Consider the following 20,527-nt stretch of genomic DNA (forward strand, 5'->3'; position numbering starts at 1 on the left):
AAGAAAGGTGACGTCCGGCGATGTGGTGTCGAGTAGGTTCCAAAGTTCAATGGTGTGTCTGTGGACCGAGCGGGTGTTGAGCAGGATGCACTTCAGGTGGTTAGTGTCAGAGCTCTGCCTGGAGTTTGTGGAATTGGTGTGGGTCCTGATGCAGTCGAGCTTGCAGGAGTGGCAGGTGAAGGGTCCATGGGTGTGTCCTGGGGCGGCTTGGTAGCAGTTTGGGAGTTGGCCGGGGTTAAGTGCTGAGAGGGTAGCGGCGTCGTACGTTACGCGGGTGGAGTGGATTTTGCGGGGGCCAGGGGGTCTGGCGCTGGGCGCGGTCCAGGCGCGGACGGGCGTAGATGGGCTTACCTTTGGCGCGCCTTCGGCGCGCATAGGGCGCGTCCGCTGTGCGTGAACGCTGCGCGCAAAAGCATCTGTCATAAGTGGATAGTGGAGGGGGGTGGAGCGAGGGAGGAGCAGCTGGGAGGCGGGAGCGGGGTGGAGGGACGGGCTGGGAGGCAAACAAACAACAAAATGGCAGCAGAAACAAAAGCGAAACAAGGCGAAGCAAACACTCAGGCAATGCGATATAGCGCTACGATACCAGTGTGGCACAATTGAAAATGCAGGCAATGTAGCAGTCCAGCGCTGCGCTACGATACCAATCTGGCACAATTTAAAATCAGGCAATGTAGCAGTCCAGCGCTACGATATCAGGGAGCGTGGGGAACGACCACCTCTGCAGGAGTCAGGATGGTCACAGCGCTAGGGAAGGCAGGACGATTCCTATGCTATCTGTGGGAGGCAGGAGCAGCTGGGAGGTGGGAGCGGGGTGGAGGGACGGGCTGGGAGGCAAACAAACAACAAAATGGCTGCAGAAACAAGGGCGAAGCAAACACTCAGGCAATGCGATATAGCGCTACAATACCAGTGTGGCACAATTGAAAATGCAGGCAATGTAGCAGTCCAGTGCTGCGCTACGATACCAATCTGGCACAATTTAAAAGCAGGCAATGTAGCAGTCCAGCGCTACGATATCAGGGAGTGTGGGGAGCGACCACCTCTGCAGGAGTCAGGATGGTCACAAGAAGCTGCATCAAAGGGATTCGGCCTCATGTAACTTTTTCTTCAACTTTTGTCTTCAGATGGTGTTCAGGAGGAGAAGATTAAGGCTCTCGATTTGAAGGATAAGGTTCCAAAAAGTGACTCCGAGACCACGGTCAGCTTCCAAGGTAAGACTGGGCACAGGGTGCGCACATAGGAGGTGAATCCAAAATCAATTAGTTTCCACTTTTCAAAAAAATCAGCAGGGTTCCAAATACCCACTCTAGGGGGTCACAGGGTGGTTGGTTGGACGAAGCACTCCTTCTAGTGCAAGGGCTAGTGGCAAGAGTGTGTGAAAGGAAAGAAGACTGCTTTCCAAGGTGCTTTCAATAAGGCTTCAAGAAGAGCCGCAATTTGAATAGTGCTTGATGTTTTAGAGCAGTTGAGTCAAGAGTAGGGAACAACAAACACAGAGCCAACATCTGCTAAAGTATTGTGCAGAAGCTTGTGTGAAATAATGATGCAAATGATAACATCTGTTTTTTTACCATTATAAAGGCCCACATATTCAGCACTGAATTGTGTTTCATGACTTGAATGCCCATGCACACTTTAGTAAAGGTGGGCCATAGACTTCTTGGCCTCTGATTAAAATCGGAAATGCCACAACCAGGTAGAGGAGTGCACAATTCACAATTTGGTACTAAACCGATGATTCCCAAGAACAAGACTTCATCAGTAACCATAATATCGGTTGCTCCAACATGAACTAGGTTGGGATGATTCTCACACTACACAGAGATGTCAATGTTTAGATACTAGAAGCTAGACATACGGTTTACCTACTGACTAGAATATCTCACACCATCCTGAGCATACTTGATTTAAAGAATTACAGCTCGCAAATTCAATGCTTGTGTATATTTAGGGCCCGATTGCGATGTCGGACGGACCGGAGTCCATTCGACATAGCTCTGGAAATGGAACGAAATAACCTCCTGTCGTTGTATCCACCGAAGCTATCAGGATGTGACCGAACACTGTTTGGTCGCTATCATATACTTTACAATTGGAACATGCTTTCCAAATGGAATGCATGCTCTCATAACAAAAAGCAGAGGTGTATGACATTTTGGCCGGCCGTATCTGCCTGGCCAAAATGTCATGCACACTTTGCAAGTTCTCCACCTAGGCTGCATTACAGCCTGGGCGGAGAACATGGCCAGCCTCCCATTCTCTGGCTGGGAGCCAAACCATGATACAAAGGTGGCGGCCAGCCACATCGAGGTAAAATGTTTTTTTTTAATTCATTGTTAATTCCCTCCCTCTCCCTCAGCTCCCCCTAAACGCCCGTTTTGTAGCAGCCGCTAGAGAGAGATATTCATCGTAAGGATAGTGGAAAAACAAGACAGAGAGGATCCGTTCATAAAATGAAAATACTGGTATCATGTAAATTGAGAAATGCATTCAGAATGGTGTCATTAGATAGGTCCAGATTGGAAGTCACGATCAAAGAGAACATGTCTGAAATCTTTTTAAATGTCAGCTGGGAATAAATAGCACTGACAGAAAATGAATGCCAATTTTCAGTAGCACATCTAGATCAAGATGGTGGCACGGTGACCTGTATTTGTGAGGCCATGGCTTGCGAGAGGCAAAGCCTCAAGTGGGTCATGATGCCTCACTCCTCCCTTAGCAATGGTAATAAATAACATATTCAAGTTTGCAGAGTTGAAATTACCAGGTCTCGAATTTTCAGACCTGGTAAATCCACGCCTGGGAAAAATTCCACAAAGATTTACTCATTTGGGTGTAAAACCACCATTAGAATCAGAGCTAAACTTTACTTAATCTTGTAACATTGCTGTAACACTAGCATAAACTAAGTTTCCACAACTTAATTAACACACAATGCCTGTTACAGTGCAGCTGTTGTCAGTCAGTCAATAAACTTTATTCGGTTTTTGTTTGAAAAATCATAAAAGTTACCCAGATACAATGCATAAAAGCAGTTAGATATTAACACAAAATTTAAAAGAAAAAGGTCCACAACCACACAGTAAATCAGCTAAAAACATATCTAAATAAACAGACTCTACATATCCATAAAAACCTTGATTTCACAGATGCTTTTAAAAACCCTACTATGAAGAAGATTCAGTCATCCTTCAAAAATTGGAGATACACAAGGGGTGGTCTAACTTGTTTAAAATTCATCTGTTTTAAAATAGGAACTAGTCCTATACCGATAGTCTCAGAAGGCTTCAAATACCTAGGCATATTCATTTCTCTTGACCCTCTGTCAGATACGCCCGTACCTTGATTCCCCCAGAGCAGAGACTCAGAAGTGACATCGCAAACTGGAAGTTACTCACCCTCTCACTATTGGGCAAAGCGGCCTTATTTAAAATGATGCCCCTACCCCGCTTCCTATATATCCAGTAGAACTCGGCTGACCCTATCCCAAACTCGTATTTTAAAGAAATTGGAGGGCTCCAGCAAGACCTTCTTTGAAAAAGCACACACTCAGCTGGCACGACGGCGGAATCAGATTACACAACATCAAAAAATATTACTGGGCAGCACACCTTACAGCGATAAATCATTGCACGTACAGTCGCCCTGACAACCCGGGATTCCTTATGAATCGTTGGATTCTTCAGAATGGGACCTACTCCCGTGCGATATATACTCTAAACCAGACAGATACCCAATCACTGGCCCCACCAACCACACAGTCAAAATCTGGCATTCTGCAGCTAAGTCGTTTGGCTGGAACAATAGGTTGACTCTCGCCACACCTCTGTGGGACTCACAGAAACTTGGATACTTGGGAAATTCCAAAGGTTTTGACAAATAGGATCTAATTGGCATCTCCCTGGTTAGAGACCTTTGGTGCACAGGGGGCGTGAAACCCTTTAACACTCTCCAAAGCCAATATGCGCTGGCAGATTCTGAGTTTTTTCGATACTTACAAATCCGACACGCTTTGCAAACAGTATTGTCCAGTGACTCCACTCCACCAGATACCTCCCCATTAGAGGATAGGCTGCTGGACGGCCACCTGCCTGAAAAGGCTATTGTCCTAACCTAGTGAAAACTCATTAATAATATGGAGGACCCTCTTTTGTCACTACGAGACAAACGGACTGAGGACGGAGTCGAATTAGACGATGAAGGTTGGCAGCGGCAGTCTCCTCCCCCAAAACAGTTGCGATCCCGGCGCGACTCAGACTGGTGCAACTAAAGATCCTGCACAGAATTTACATAACTGTTCCCCAATTGATACACATGGGTGGGCTGACGGACGGATCTTGTAGGCGGGCATGCACACAAATGGGCACGTTCATACACATACTATGGCACTGTGAGCCAATCCAGGAATATTGGCGTAACATACACACAATTATGAGTGAAACACTGGCGGTAGAAATCAAACCAGAAGCACCCAGATGCCTCCTTAACATCTGGGAACCTACCGACCTCAACACTTATACCACGCAATGGGTCACACTTGGCTGCATGATCGCCAAGAGAAATATTGCTCAACTCTGGGGAGCCCCACATACACCCACGGTTACAGTTTATGTGGCCCGTGGCTGCCCCCGACAATGGTCTAAGATATGGCCCCCTGGAATGCATAAAAAATGCCTATGGGGAAATTCATACAATTTCCAAAAAAATACAAAGTGCAGCAGATCCTGCGGAGACTTTCCATCGCAACCGCAGAGATCTTGCACTTGACCTCTGTTAACCCCCTTAGGTCTTGCTAGCAAAAGGTGAAAGAGATTAATCCGAAACCTGGTTAAAAGGAATTTCTCACGTGTTGACGGAGACCCCATAAGGTAGGGTTCCGTCGATCGCGTTGATTTGAGCATTAGATAAGTCTGGACTCTAGGTTTCTGAACCTCCTCAGCTTCCCTGTCTGCTATCCTTCGACTCAAAAAGGCTGTCTTGGTTAATTCCACATCCTTTCTGGTGATAGCATCAGGATTGGAAAATAAGGCACCCCGCCCAATCCATTCAAACCCTCTTTCAATATATTTAAGCCAGGGAATGCGCGCCGCATTATCTAGGGCCATGCATTCTCTTAAAATCAAATGGGTGAGGATTAAATCTTCGTTCACCCAACACTTTAACCCAAAAATCAGGGGACGCAGAGCAAGAGTGTCACTTAGGTAAGAGACCCCCAATTCCTCGTGGACCACTAAATTAGAGGTTCCACGCGGAACACCTAGTAAGCATTTCAGAAAATCATTTTCCACTACCTGGAGGGAATCTGTAGCACTGTAACCCCAAATTTCACTACCATAAGTCGCTATGGCTAAGCTTTTTGCTTAATACACTTTAGCATAGCTCCTGTCATTTTCTTACCTATTTTAGTGGCAACTTTAAAAATTGCTGCGTTGACCCAAGCTAGATCCCCTTTTTACCTCTGAATTAGGGGGCCCCATTTAAGTTGATCATCAAATAAAACCCCTAAGTAGGAAAATACATTCGTACGGGGGATCTTAGCGACGCAAACACTAAACTGAAAACTCTTTTTTGTTTGTTGCCCCACTTTCATGACATAAGACTTCAAATTATTAATGGCCAGGTCCTGTTCTGTCATAAATCTTGAAAATGCAGTTAAAAGGGATTGTAAACCCATTTCCGTCCTAGATATAAGGACGGCGTCGTCCGCATAAAGCAGAACTGGAATGCACCGCAGGGAAAGTCAGCTCCTCTTGCCCTCAGTACACTATCCAATTCATTTATATAGAAATGTAATAAAAAAGGTGCCAGGATGCATCCCTGACGGACTCCCTTCTTAATATCAAAGTCCCTAGAGATCTGCAAATCATGTGAGAACCTAACATTAGCTTTAGTGGAAACATGCAGGTCCTCAAGTAAATTAACAATACCGATCTCCACCCCTATTGCCCTCATAGACTGCCACAGCTTGTCCCTGTTTACACAGTCAAACACAGATGACAAGACCTTGAAGGCAAGATGGATAGATCTGGGGCGAGCAACCGTATATTGATATGGAATCCATACTGGACATCCGACTTGATCTTATGTTCATCTGTCCAAGTTGATAATCTCTGTAGGAGAATGCACCCTACCACTTTGACCACAGAATCGATAAGCGAGATCGGTCTATAACAATGTGTACTATTTCTATTTCCCTTCTTAAAAACAGGGACAATAGTTGAGGAAGCCCAAGACTTGGGACAACCACTCTTTGCCGTTGCATTAAAAACTGTTTCCAGTATCGGCCCCCAGAATGGAGGGTCTGCCTTAAATAAGTCTGGGGGATCCTGTCTGGTCCTGGTGCTTTATTGATAATTAGAATTGTAATGCCATCCAGGATCTCACCACTATCAAAGGTTAATACTGGATCCTTTATGTCCTGGCTTTTTTTGGGATTGGGCACCTGAGGGCAATCAAACATAGATTTAAAGTAAAGTACCCACTCCTCCTCTGTGATGTGTGAATCTAGCCCCCCCCCTTCCTGATCAAAAAGGGGCCTATTCACAACACTCCAGAACCTTGAGCTGTTTTTAAGAGTGTTTGAATGGATAAGCTTCCTCCAAGCTTTTTCCTTCAAATTACCCTTTCGCTTGGCCAGGGCTGCCTTGTAGTCCTTTCGACAAGCACATACGTTGGACGGGATTCTCGGTTTGGCTGACAGGGCTCCCGTCAGCCTTTTTGCTGCTCTAGAGCAGTGGGAGTCAAACCATCTGGGAACATGTGAGGCATTTTTGCTAGCTGGGACACTTACAATTTCACCGACTTTTTGTACTAACGACTCGATCCCATCAAGAACCTGATTAGGAGGGGCACCCTCCGTAGTGCATAATAGTACTTCTTGGGCACAGGATGTTTTTCCTTCTTTATAAAATTTGACAGGGGACACCTGAGACCATTTTAATATATGCTTGCATTCCGTCAGTCTCAGTGCAGCCCTGATAAAACAACCCCAGTCTTTGCTGTTAATGGGCCCATCATGTGAACTGGAAATGGGTTCTGATCGCAGAATTCACTCTCCACGATGTCAAAGCCATGGAAGGAGAATTGCAATGAGGAGGAAATTAAAATAAAGTCAATAAATGACCCCCTACCGTGCCCTTTAAAAGTTAGCACGGAGAACTTGGTATGTGGGTCAGTTAAAGACATCAAGGCCACCAAATCCAATTCATTCATCATATTATTCAACAGTTCTCCCTGGATGTGATGTTCAAAATGAAAACCCCTCATACGTGGGCAGCCCAGCTCAGAAATGCAAGATAATGTTGGGTTACCACTGGGGTGTATATTAAAATCCCCAGAAACCAGGAGGTTATGTAAAAAGGAGTCCCAAAGATTGTCTTATGATCATTCCCAAAGTGGTGATATTACAGCCTCGTATGGATAGGCTACCAAGTTATAAAAATGAACAATCCCCCATCTGGAATCTCCCCTTTTAATTAACAAAGCCAAAATTCTGGGATGGGTAGTTGGTATTACCTGGATCTGGCAGTCAACGGCTACCGAGATATACACAACTAGACCACCCTTCGGTCTTCCACTCACCAATGGGGTAGCCGGGACAAATAAAGCCTTATAACCTACAAGAAATAGGTCACAGTCCACTGACCATGTTTCTTGAAGGCTAATTACCGTAAATTGCCTTACATATTGTACCCACAGAGGGTCATGGAGCTTGTTAGCCAAACCAGCAATGTTCCAGGATAAGAAGTTCTTAGGAATAACATCTAAAGGCCTTGTGGCTACCTCCCCTGGGGACTCAGTGAGAACAACCAGGTCCGGCTCAGGGGTTAGTCAATTACAATCCTCCAGACCTGTTAAAGCAGCAAATCGGTTGTTTGATGTCAATAAGAGGTCAGTGCCAAACTTCCGGTCTAATTCTTGAGGTGGATAAACCCTGGGGTTAGGCTGTTGTTCTAAATGCTAGTCTACTTGACTGCCCACCTCCGGGAAATACTCTGGGGACGTTGTCAATCATGTCCCTAGGCGGACCTGGCTTATAGAAGTAACCCAAAGGTAAAACACTAATGACAGATCCCTGTAAAGGGGAGAGGCCATTATCCCCAGCTAAAATACAGCCAGCAATATGTGGATTATCAAAATGTACATTCACGCAGTTGCCAGAGCCCATTTTGCGTGTGTTCCCTATCCAGCTGACCCTACAAGCCATGAGGATGTTTCTAGTCAGACCGACACCTAGGGTGGTGTTATGTGTAAACCAGTGGTCTACTTTGTTTATCAGCTACCCATAATCTTCCTTAACACCCTTGGGGAGGGAGGGGACACTCCCCAAAACCACTACATATGGGGTGGATTCAGGTGGAAAGTCAATATTAGGGAGACTTTCTAACTGTATGTCCCTTCCCTCTGGCCTCCTTACCTTGTGAGACACAGATGATCCTGCTCTAGTAGGGGACTGGCATGAAATTTCTGTAGTATCCACCCTATCAGTTCGGTTTTGGAGCTGCTCTTATCCACCACCTCACTATTCACTGCAAGCCTCTTTGCTAAACCTACCCCTACTCCTTTACCCCCGGTGGCAATGAGGTCTTTACTAGTGTTTGTGCTAGCTGTTACTATATCCGGCAGCTTGCGACCCACTAGCCCCTCTAATTTTAGCAACCTAGCTTCCACAAAACCAATTTTTTAAATAATTGTATCTAGTAAAGTAGACAACATGGTTTCCACCTTGCCCCAAAAATTAACCTCCTATGTACTGTCGATGGATTGCCCCAACGTTATCTGCTTCAGCTGAATAGGGGATCCTCTTTACAAGTGTTTGTGGTTGGCACAGCTATTGTCTTCGTTCCGGTAGTGCCCTGGGTTGATTTCTTTAGATTAGTTAATCCCTGCTTCTTCCTTTTTACGGGGGGTGGATCAATGATACCAGTAGACTTCAGTATGGCCTTCTGCCCTCTAGTTGTAGTTTTAGATTTAACAGGGCTAAGTTCTTGCTCCCGAAGTGAATAAGAAGCCAAGTCCCTCACCATATCTGGAACAATGGATGAAGACTGGCTCAACCGGGATAAGGAAGCATCCTCCTGGCTTAAGACCATTAGAGAATCAGAAATTGCAGGGGTTTAAGAGAGTCTACCTTGTGAAAAGTGGGGTTCAAGAGCTAGCCTACGTAGAGTGAGTTTTATTTAATTAATGAGGGCTGATTCTGCCCTCAGAATAAAGGCATCTAAACTTCCTGCCACACTTTTCCCCAGGTTTGGCTTCTGCCTATTCATATTGACTATCTCAGAGGACACTAAATTAATTCATGTAGGTCTCGGCAGGAGTACTAAATCAAGTTTGGGACAAAGTGTCTTGTGCAATGTACAAAGTGCAAAATGCAATACAGTACCAGAGAGAAGAAAAAAGGAATCCAACTATAAAAACTTCAACAGGGTAATGTGTTAGCACTAAAAATACAGAAATGCATATATGTTGTTTAGCAGCAATAGTATAAAAACATATAGTCCAAATAATGACACTTAGGTACAAAGACCGATGCCAAACCCTAGATCAAAGTGCCTATTGCAGCAATACAGTACTTAAGGCATAAACCAATACAATATCAACAATAAAAGCTCATCAGAGCAATATATTTATGCTATGAGTGCAAAAGTGCGAATAAATGACAGTAATATTAAAATAAATCTGTATAAAGAAGCTGAGATTCCATGTGCGAAACGGGCACCTAAGTTTAAAATACACAGTCTAGGCCCCTATAGTTTTTTTAGGCAGAGTCACAATGGTCCTGATAAAGTATAATATAAGGGGGTTAAACTGTTAACAAGGGGGCACCAGTACTACCAGCGAGCTCAAGAATGGCAGTAATGTCGAGTGGAAAAAAGTACCTGCAACCATGGGCGTCCGCAGAAATTTTTCCAGGGGGGGGGCAACATTTTACTTCATCACCAACCTCCGACATGATTAAGAATGAGTATTAAATAAATAAAGTTGCATCACAAACACACAATGCGCCTCCTCTCAAGTTTTGCCTAACCAACTGAAACCGTGACCCCTAATACATAGCATAGCATTCCTCTATGTACCTATATTTCACAGACCCCGAGATGTACTTTAACAAAAATAGGCATCTTCTCCAATGAAATAAACAATTTATCATACCGACACTTTGAGGATACCAAAAATAAGCAAAACATGCCGAAATCTGACTGCTATTATAAGCAACATTTTGTATTTAAAAGGTGTAAACCAACTCCAAAAAGCAAGAACGTCAATGTTCATTGCTTAAATTCTTACAAAACATAAGGAGTATGGTTTTAAAAGACCACATTCATGAACATAAAGCTGCAGTGCACATTTTCTAAACTAATATAAGGAAAACAGTTGATAAGGATCACATTTTTTCTCTCTCTAGTTCTGCCACTCTTAACATTGCTCTTGGCCCTAATAACTCCATGCTCTACTCTTTACCTCTCATCTTCCCACCTTTCCTCTCATATTTGCTTGCTGATTCTGCCCCTCTTACATTCACATCTCTCTTCCCTGCCCTTCTCTTCACCTCTCAACTCTCTACCTAGTCTTTATCTTCTCTATTGGTTATGCCATCCTAAATACAGCTATGCCTTTTCCTTCTCCCCTTTCCTTTTATTTTCTCTTGCTGTTACTGCCCCATTAAATACACCTCCCCCCTTCCACCTTCCCTCTCCTCTTGCTGATTCTGATCTTCTTACATCAAACTCAACCTCCCTGATCTAATCTTCATCTCTAATCTCTCACCAAGCCTTTAACATTCTCTTGCTGGTTCTGCACATCTTACATCTACCTTCTCCTCGTCTTTCCCTCTTCATCCAACCTCTTAATATCTCTTGGTGGTTCTTCTCTCCTCCATCCACTTCTCTCTCTTGCCACTCTGCCTATGTGCTCTTGCTGGTTATGTCTCTCTTAAAGCCATGACTCCTATCCATGCACTACCTTCACTGCTCATCTCTCCCCCAGCCTTATAACTTTTTTCACTGGCTCTGCCCCATTTACATCTTCTCTACATTTTCGTCCTCCAAAACACTCTATTAGTTTCTCACTGATTTTGCCACTTACACCACCTATTTCCATTCATCCTCTACTCTTATTCTCTCCTCTTCCTCAAACCTTATTTTGTGGATTGTGCCCTTTAACATCAAACTCTCTGCTATCCCAACTTTGTTGCTTCTCTTTCTCATTATTACCCTCTTATATCCACATTTCTCCTCCATGATGTATGCCTCGTCTCCCCCCCTGCCTCTTATCTTTCTCACTGATTATGGCCTTCTGCATCCACCTCTCACCATTTCCTCTCTCTTCTCTGTGTAAGGTTTCTTGATTGTTCCGCCTCTCTTACAGTTACATGTCCCATGCATGTACTGCCATTCACACTTCATTTCTTCCTCCAGCCTCCTATTGTTTTTTGCTGGTCTAGCCCCTTTACACCCACCTCTTCTCTTATACCTCCCTGCCTTTTACGTTGTCTCACTGTTTCTGCCTGTCTTATATCCGCGTCTCCCTTCCACACTCGACACTTCACTTTATCTCTACTACTGTCTCTTTCCTTTCTCACTAATTCTGCCTCTATTACACTCACCTCTTACCTACCTACTGAACCTTTCACCTCTCATCTCGTCACAGCCTCTAATGTTCTCTCACTGGTTCTACCTCTCTATATTCTACCTCTCCCCTGCCTCTCTCCCCCTGCCTCTTACCTGCTCTTGGTTGTCCTGCCCTCTTACATCCAACACTCACCATACCCTCTCCTTGACACTTAAGTTCTGCTGATAGCTCCGCTTCTCTTATATCTACCTCTCCTATCCAAGCACATCCTTTCACCTTTCATCTTTCTCTCCAGCCTCAAATTTGTTCACTGGTTCTGCCCCCTTTATGTCCACCTCTCCCTTCCATGCTCAACTCTTCATGTTTTATTTCCTCTCACCTCTACCCTCAATTCACTGTTTCTGTCGCTCAAGCTTCCACCTCTGCCCTACATGCACTGCTATTTATCACTCTTCTCCCCAGCCTCTTACCTTGCTTTACTTCTTGTGTCAGGACGCAATACAGGCCCCTGCAGCAAAGATGGGCCCACAACACTTCAGGAGGCCCCAACCCATCACGGGGCTCCCATTCAGCCCAGGGCCAATAAATATCTGTGAGATGTAGGAGACTCAGAGGCCCATTATCACATTCTGCGGAGAGGGACCCCATCATTTTGGGTTACGCCACTGCTCTTGTTTTATTTACAACATTCTCTCCCCTTCCATCCTGCCACTCTCCCCAAGCCTGTTAAATTTCTCTTTTGCATGCTATTCCTTTTACCTAACCAAGACTCTTCCCTTCTCTCATTGATTCTGCCATTACATACACATTACTCCTTCCCCATATCCCTTTCCTTAAGCGTCTTGTTCTATGTAGTTGTTTTGCCCCTTATGTTCAGACCTCACCTCTGCTGCTCTGTCATCTCCCCCACCTATTACCTTCTTTTGTTTGTCTAGCCCCTTTAAGATGTACCTCTCCCTTGATACTTCTATTAAAAGCAAAAGTGGACACCAGACCTCCTTCGATGTACCCAGGAACACAGGAATTCAGTATTTCAGATATGAACAAACATGATGCCAGGGAGTAGAGCAACCTTTTCAGATGTGTAAAACAAGTAATGGAGAGTGGCTTGAGGGGTTATAACTTGGAAGTATCTTGGAGGGTTCGTTGCACTCCTCTCAGGGTGGTAAGAATGGATGTGGGGTCACCCCTCCTTACCTCCTACCAAGTCAATGTTGTCATCTCCACTATTATTTTACCAACCCAATTTTTAATTATTCCTTTTTTATGTAAATTATATGAAAATAAAAAAACACAAATGGGCAGATCTACAAGAAAGTGCCGCAGTGTGGCACTGCAAGCCCTTTGGCTGCGCCTCACTGCGGAACTTTCAAAGCACAGGAATGTGACATATCTACAATGATATGTCGCATTCCTGTGCTCTCCTCTGCGGTATACAACCTTTACAACGAATCTTTTACCACGCATTACCATTACAACGCGGTCATTACAACGCAAACCATTACAACGCAATGCGCTGGGGGGGCGCTCTAGGATAGGGAATAGGTTAATTTACTATCCAATAACCTTCCCTAGTGTCCACGGGCACTGGAGTTGGAATAGTAAATTAAACTATTCACTATCCAGCACCCCAAAGCGCTATGCGTTGTAATGGTATGCGTGGTAAAAACCGCGTTGTAATGGTATGCGTGGTAAAAGTATGCGTTGTAACGTCATACATCCCTCCCCTGCGCTGGTGCAGAAACAGCTGCCATGCGCCGGCGCAGGCACCCGTGCACCATGGTGCAATGATGCCTGCACCATGGGGAGATTGCTTTTGTGAAGGAAGGGGCCCCTTCCTGCACAAAAACAATCACTGCAGGCATTTTCCTCTTTCAATGTGTGCTGTAATGTCTCCTCGTTTCTCTTGGCTACGCCACCCCTATGGTGGCGCAGCAAACTGACGCATTTCCAGGTTTACGATTTCTCGTAAGTCTGTAAATGCATCAGTGGACATGGGTGTTGCGTGGGAACACCCATGTCCCACCCCTAACACGCAAAGTGTTGCGTGAACAGGGGCGATATTTACAAGCACAGGTTAAGTCACGCAGGGTGACTTTACCTGTGCTTGCAAATATCCCTTAGCAGGCTGCGCCACCGGTGCGTCACGCAACGTGATGCATCGGCAGCGCATGGGGCTTGTAGATGGATGTATGATGCTGCATCGCAAATGTTTTCATCGCAAACATTCACATCGCCGTCTTTACATCGCACACACATTCACAACGCACGCTGTCACAACGCAACCCATTACTTCGCTCCATCATTTAAATGCATACAAAACACAATCACTATACACACAAACACCCCGCATGCTTTAACCGCATTTTTTTTCTGAAATAACACACACCACCCCAGCACGAGCACACCCCTCCGGAGTGGCGGTGGCCCTTGTGCTGGTCGCGACCAGTGGAGAGCCCCTAAGGAACCCCTGCGCGGAACTACCAGGTCCCGGAGAAGGCCCTGTGACCCTGCTGGCAAGAAGAGTGTGCAGCGAGGTGTTTTGGGCCTGGGTCCACCATCACACTCACGCCGGGCCAGCTCCAGAAGCTTCTACAGCTCATTTGTCAGTGCAGTACTCCCGGAGTGTCCTGGTTAATCTACACACCACACAGTGTTCCCCTCATCGGCTTGATTATGCATGCATGGTGGCACTTCAGTGGTAGGGAGCCTTTTTATTCTGCTCTGTGGTGGGCTTCAACTGTAACCTTGAGATCAGTGTAGTTTACATCGGAGTCACTCAGCTGCCTCACTATCACCCAGTTGGCGTCTGCGACACGTGCACTTGCGCCCAGGTGCACTGGCTACTGACAACGAGTAGAGAAGTTGAACAATTGTCCTCTGGCTCACTTTAATGACAGGAAGGGTCATCCTCCCACATTCACAAGTATCACGTTGTAGTTTCTCTTTTAAGACTAATACAATACCAGCTACATGCCAGCAGACTCAACAACATCAAGTAATACTTGATGGTTGCTACCAGCCTGAAGTTGCCATCCATTGCAGAAGCAAAAAAGAGCCAGCAACGGTGGCAGGATTATCAACTCTTCAGGTAAAATAACATTTTGCCCTTGGAGCGCTCCCCCAACACTAATTTTACAATGCCAATTCCTATCCTTTTCATTTGATTTGGAGCCACGGTCTGGTTGTGGCCTGAAGCATCAGCTGTACCCTGCCTTATGGAAATACTGGGGCCAGTCAAGGCAAAGCTACAGACCTCTTGTTTATGTAGAGGTCCAGAAACAATGGTACAGTATAGGAACAATTCTGGGCTTTTCAGTAGCCAGAGAACCTCTACCGTGCCCCTGAATCAAACATTATTTTAGATTCCATCATAGCTTTGTTTCAGTGTAAATGTTCACCCACTTGCGATGTGATGGCGATGGTTCACATACTTGCGTTGTGTAAATGGTTTCTGCCCAATGCATTTTGGGCCCTTCTGGCCCTTCTGGCCCTTCTTCGGGGGCTATATCTTAATCCTGTTGGTGCTCATTCAATTGGAATCGCTGCAAAGTGCATTACTTTGAACCTGATGCGAAACGAGAACCTCTCAACAGTTTCACAACACTTCTTTACGACTACACCAGCTGCTCCACTACCGAAAGTGTTTTCTGTGATAATAGCAGATTAAATGATGTTGTTTAGAGTGACTATGTCCATGAGATTTTATGTTGATCAAATGCACAGATAAGAGTTTGACAAGGAAAAAGTTTGTATTGTAATTTAGTTGTGTGATGTGTAAAACCGCGATGTTTAAATGGTAACATTGTTGTGTGATGTGATGGCGATGGTTCACACACTTGCGTAGTGTAAATGGTAAATTATCATGCGCGGTTCAAAACCGATGCGATGGCGATGTAACAGCATGGCGATGTAAAAGCATGCATTGTTAAGGTTGTCGCGTTGTAAAATGTGCGTTGTAATGCACCTGCGATGTTGTCTCATCGTTGTAATGGGTTTTCGCCCTTGTAGATCTGCCCCCAAGTGCTGATATTCAACTGATGTCACTATTTATGTTTAACTCTATTTCTCTATTTATGTTTCTTTTGGATGCACATGCTTGTTTGAAAAAAAACAAGAAAAGAGTTGCGAAAAATAGAAAAGAATAGCCTCTCTCTCCATTTTCTGCTCTTCTCCTTTTCCCTTCATTGAAACTGTGCAGCGCTGACTGTGACACTAAGGTCACTCGTTTTTATTTTTGTTGTGAGCCCTGCAGGATGCTCTGCCTTTCATTAATGCAGGGGCAGGGCTCACTTCACACCTAAGGCCAGTTCAAGCATCTGCAATTATCATGCAGATACAGCGTTTAGGATAAGAGAGAGTTGCTGATCATGGCCACAAAACCAGCCCTGCCCAGTCTGCCACAGCTGAAAGAAATATGGGGGTCATATTATACTTTCAGCCCATGGCAGCATGGCCCAGGAGAGGGGGGCCCCCTGCCTCGGGCCTTGCAGCTGCACCTCGACTGAACACATCAAGGGAGGACGCTGCCCACCGGACAGACTTGTGATCCAGGGGGGGGGCAAGCGTCCCTCCTTGCCCCCCCTGCAGACGCCCATGCCTACAACAAACTCTGTCAAAAGTCTGAGACCCAGATCCTTAGATGAAAGGGGGGTGGCCCTGCCCTGCCTCTTCCTGGCTATGACGTGCGCAGACGGGTCCGCCCTTGGCCCGCACATGTCCCACGCTGCGTGGGGCGCCTGTTGGTTTTAAAGTGCTTCCGGGCACAAGTGCGGCGTCACAAAGGCGTCACTGTCAGCAGGGGGCTGCTGGGGCATGTAGTTCAGCCCGGCTGTTCCCCTCATGGTGCTAAGCTGGTCAACTGAGCCGTTCCCCTCAGGGCGAGTGCTGGCGTGTGCTGGTGTCAGGAGAAAGTCGTTCCCCTCACGGCAGGAGTGTCCCATGCTGCGCGGGGCGCTTGTTGGTTTTAAAGTGCCTCCGGACGCACGTGCAGTGTCATGAAGACATCACTGTCATCAGGGGGCTGCTGGGGCAAGTAGTTCAGTGACAACATATACATTGCTGAATAGCTACTTTAAAGTATTGACCTGTCATAACTATATCGCTTCAAATATTTTGACCCATTTTAAGTTAAATCCAGCTAAGGTCACTCAACATATTATTCTGGCTGTAGAAGTACCATATTTGTACACACGTACTTGATAGTGGGATTAGGTGCAGGCCTGAATTTGTTTTGAGAAATATTTATACATGGTTTGTTTTGTGTCAATCTATATTTTTTGCAGTCATTTTTGTTACTTTGATTTTACAGTAGCGCAGACAGTTTTAGATCCAGCCAATAGACTTCAGGATAGTGGATAGCATCAATAACCGTTATCCGTTATCATATTACTACATGTAAGCAACGAGTCACTTACTGTTTTTACTGTCTAAAATAATATCACTCTGCATAGAGCTGGTGATGTACTGAAACATTTGTCTCTGTCTTCCTGTTTTGACCAGGAACCCCCATCACTCAGCTGATCGAGAACTCCATCGATGGGTCAAAACTTGGGCATCTTATAGCGATGCCTTCGGGCTGTGGAGAGCAGAACATGAAGGGAATGACCCCGGTAGTCATTGCAACACACTTCCTGGATAACACCGGACAGTGGGATGCCTTAGGAGTGGACCGGAGAGCTGAAGCCATCAAGAACATTAATCAGGGTGAGCGAGGGTGCATAGAGGAAGGTTCTGGGAGTTATAAATGCTGCATGGCTAGGGGTGCTGAGATTGGTGTCAGTGCGATACGAGGTCTGGGAGTTAAGGTGCTGCAGTGCATTGAACATGAGCCTGGCAGTAATAGAGGTGGGTTACCATCCAAATGTGCCTGTATAGAAAGTGGCTTGCTAAAAGACACTCACATAAATTGTCATTTGTGTATCTAACTGGATACTTTTTAAGTGGAAGCTTCCAATCTCAAAGGCCTCCAAGGGCAATCAAGCAAAAAAACAAAGACAAATACTTCTTACAGATCGTCTCCACCATCTAAACCTTATTGTCATAAACCTAATCTTATTTTTTTTCTTTTAAGAGTAAAATAATTGATATCTGATTTTAATAACAGAGGGAGAAAGCTCTACAAGTCTGCACTTTGCAAACTGAATAATCTACCTCATCGCATACATAACATTTTAAATGTGAACAAAAACCTCCAGGAATTAGTCTTACGTTTACATCAGTGCTCATATCTCTGAAATATCCCCGTCAGAAAAGAAGGCAAATCAGTATGATACATTTGATGCATGCAACATACAGTTTTAAAAGAAGTTGCTCTACGTACAGGCAGAGAATGATGCTCCCTGGGCTTCTTCAACACGTGATTATGTGTTCTTAGACAGAAGAGGATCCTAGCAGTAGTAACTTTTAGCTATGTTGCAATATAGCCACTGTCGTGCAAGGCAACCCCAATTATAGAATGTGACAACATTCTACCGACAAATGCAAAATCCGATTAGGACCACAATTATGCATTCTGGGACATTATAAATAACCAATTCTTCTCGGGTGAGATCAATACAATCTCCGATTGCATTATCAGTGATGAGAAATGGGTTGACCATTTTAAAAATATATATGGCAGTAATGACACTCTGGATGAAAATGGCATGGGGTTAGGCATGGGGCTTTCGGTAGTAGAATTCACCGAGGAGGAGGTGTACAAGGCAATAATGGACTCCACCAAAAATAAAGCTCCTGGCCCAGATGGAGTCCCGGTAGACTTTTTTAGATATGCCCCAACCACTTGGTCCAAAGTCCTCACCAACGTGTTTAGGGCAACAAACGATGGATGCTTCCCAGAAACTTGGACAACATCTGTCATAGTGCCCATTTTTAAAAAAGGAGATAGGGAGGATCCGGGATGCTACCGACCAATTTCTTTAATAGACTCTGCCTTTAAGATCTTGGGCAGAGTACTATTGACTAAATTGAGAGCAAACCTGGAGCTCTCTGGGGGCCTTGCAGAGATACAATACGGTTTCAGGGAGAAACGGGGTACACTAGAGCAATGCTCGAACTTACATCTACTAATATCCAAGTATACAGTGGCCGGGGAGGGTTCACTATATTTAGCTTTTATGGACCTCTCCTCGGCCTTTGACTTGGTCAATAGGAGCAAGCTCTGGGTTATACTCCGTGAGCTCGGCATTGAGGACTCATTGGTGGCCCTTATAGCTAGTTTACACCAGGGGCTTTTTGCGAAGGTCCGGGTTACCAGGGAAGGGCGTTGCTCAGATAGCTTCAGGTCAAAGAAAGGGGTTCGCCAAGGTTGCATCCTGGCCCCTCTTTTATTTACTATTTATATAAATGACCTAGGGAAGTTTTTGTCAACAGGCAATGCAGATGTACCGCGGGCAGGTGGGAAACAGATTCCGGCTCTCCTTTATGCGGACGATGCCGTTCTCATCGCCCGCACGGTCATTGGTCTACAGACCCTTTTAGAGCTTTTTGGCTCATTTATGGTTAACTTAGACCTAAAAATTAATGCAACTAAATCACACACAATGATTGTGGGCCCACAGAAAAATAAATCATATACTAAAATCTTTACATGTAAGGGTAAGGTTCTCTCCAGGGTCCCTGTTTTCCCATATTTAGGGGTCCTGTTCAATGAGAAAGGTTCTTGGGCTCCGCAGATTAAGGCCAAGAACATTTCCTTAGCTCGGTCCACAGCAGCCCTGATGGCCTTTACGAAAAGATTAGGGGCTAAACCAATGGAGGCTGTGTTAAAAGTTTATAAAAGTAAATGCGTTTCCATTGCTTCATATGGTGCAGCTCTGTGGGGATATGCTAACTTGGATAGCATACAGAGGGTTGAAAACAAGCTTATTAGAAGAATTTTATCGGTCCCAAATTCTACCCCCACCTATTCCATACATGAAGAAGTTGGCCTACCCTATATTACAGATGGACTGAAATTGGCCCCTTTACTTTTCTGGGCCAATACCTGGTTAAACACAGAGTTGTCTTTAAACCATATGATTCTTAAAGACGTGATTGCAAGGGAGGGGGCAATGAAAATATTATGGTTGAAATATATAAAGTCATCTTTCACTGCCCTCGGGAGACCAGACCTATATACAACACCTTCAAACATCAGGAAAAGGGACATTGCTTGGATTAAGAAAGAATTCCAGGGGAGGATACGTTTAGATAGAGAGGAGTTGGAAGTCAAGAAACCATTAGTAAGAGCACATTTGGTCTTGTCCTCTTCCCCCGCTATGGAACCATATCTGCAATTTGTTACTAAACCCCTGCATAGATTTTTATTAACCAGATTTAGAATGAACTTGATCCACTACTCACTAGGCTGTTTCCCCGTATGGGGAAAACCTGAGTATGCACCACCTTGTGAGTGTGATCAGTTCTCTAATCAGGATACTCTCCATTTTATGTTTTTTTGTGGGCTTTACAATTTGGAGAGGGGAAAATATCTACTACCTCTCTTGAAAACCATGGGCTTTATACAAGTGAGACCAGCCTTGCTTTTTCTTCAACGGTTACCAGACGCACATGTCACTTTCTGTGTTGCTAGTTTTTTAACAGCCGCTTATAGAGGAAAAAACAAAAGAAGCCCGAGAACTGTATTGTTCTAAACTAAAAGTGAACCTCTATATATTAATTTTAACTTTAACTAAGTGACCTTTTTAAGGATGCTGTGTGAAATAAATGTTTTGTGGGTATTTTTAAAATGTTTTAAAATGTTTTAAATGTATGTATTATTCCTGCCTTTTATGATTTTAACAAAAATCGAATAAAGTGTATTTTGACTGACTGACTGATACATTTGATGCATGCAACATACAGTTTTAAAAGAAGTTGCTCTACGTACAGGCAGAGAATGATGCTCCCTGGGCTTCTTCAACACGTGATTATGTGTTCTTAGACAGAAGAGGATCCTAGCAGTAGT

The 20,527-nt window shown here is 44.8% G+C and overlaps 1 protein-coding gene across 2 annotated transcripts in view; it reads left to right on the forward strand.

The window, feature by feature from the left end:
- Positions 1-20,527, forward strand: part of LOC144826880 (A.superbus venom factor 1-like) — a 1,649,148-nt gene that overhangs the window by 930,778 nt on the left and 697,843 nt on the right. For both annotated transcript variants that reach the window (XM_078685340.1, XM_078685347.1), the window contains 2 exons: positions 1,128-1,214; positions 17,080-17,283. In XM_078685340.1, the coding sequence (XP_078541466.1) occupies positions 1,128-1,214; positions 17,080-17,283 (291 nt within the window). The remainder of the gene's footprint in view (positions 1-1,127; positions 1,215-17,079; positions 17,284-20,527) is intronic.

Source organism: Lissotriton helveticus, chromosome 1_1, assembly GCF_964261635.1.
Source record: "Lissotriton helveticus chromosome 1_1, aLisHel1.1, whole genome shotgun sequence".
NCBI lineage: Eukaryota > Metazoa > Chordata > Amphibia > Caudata > Salamandridae > Lissotriton > Lissotriton helveticus.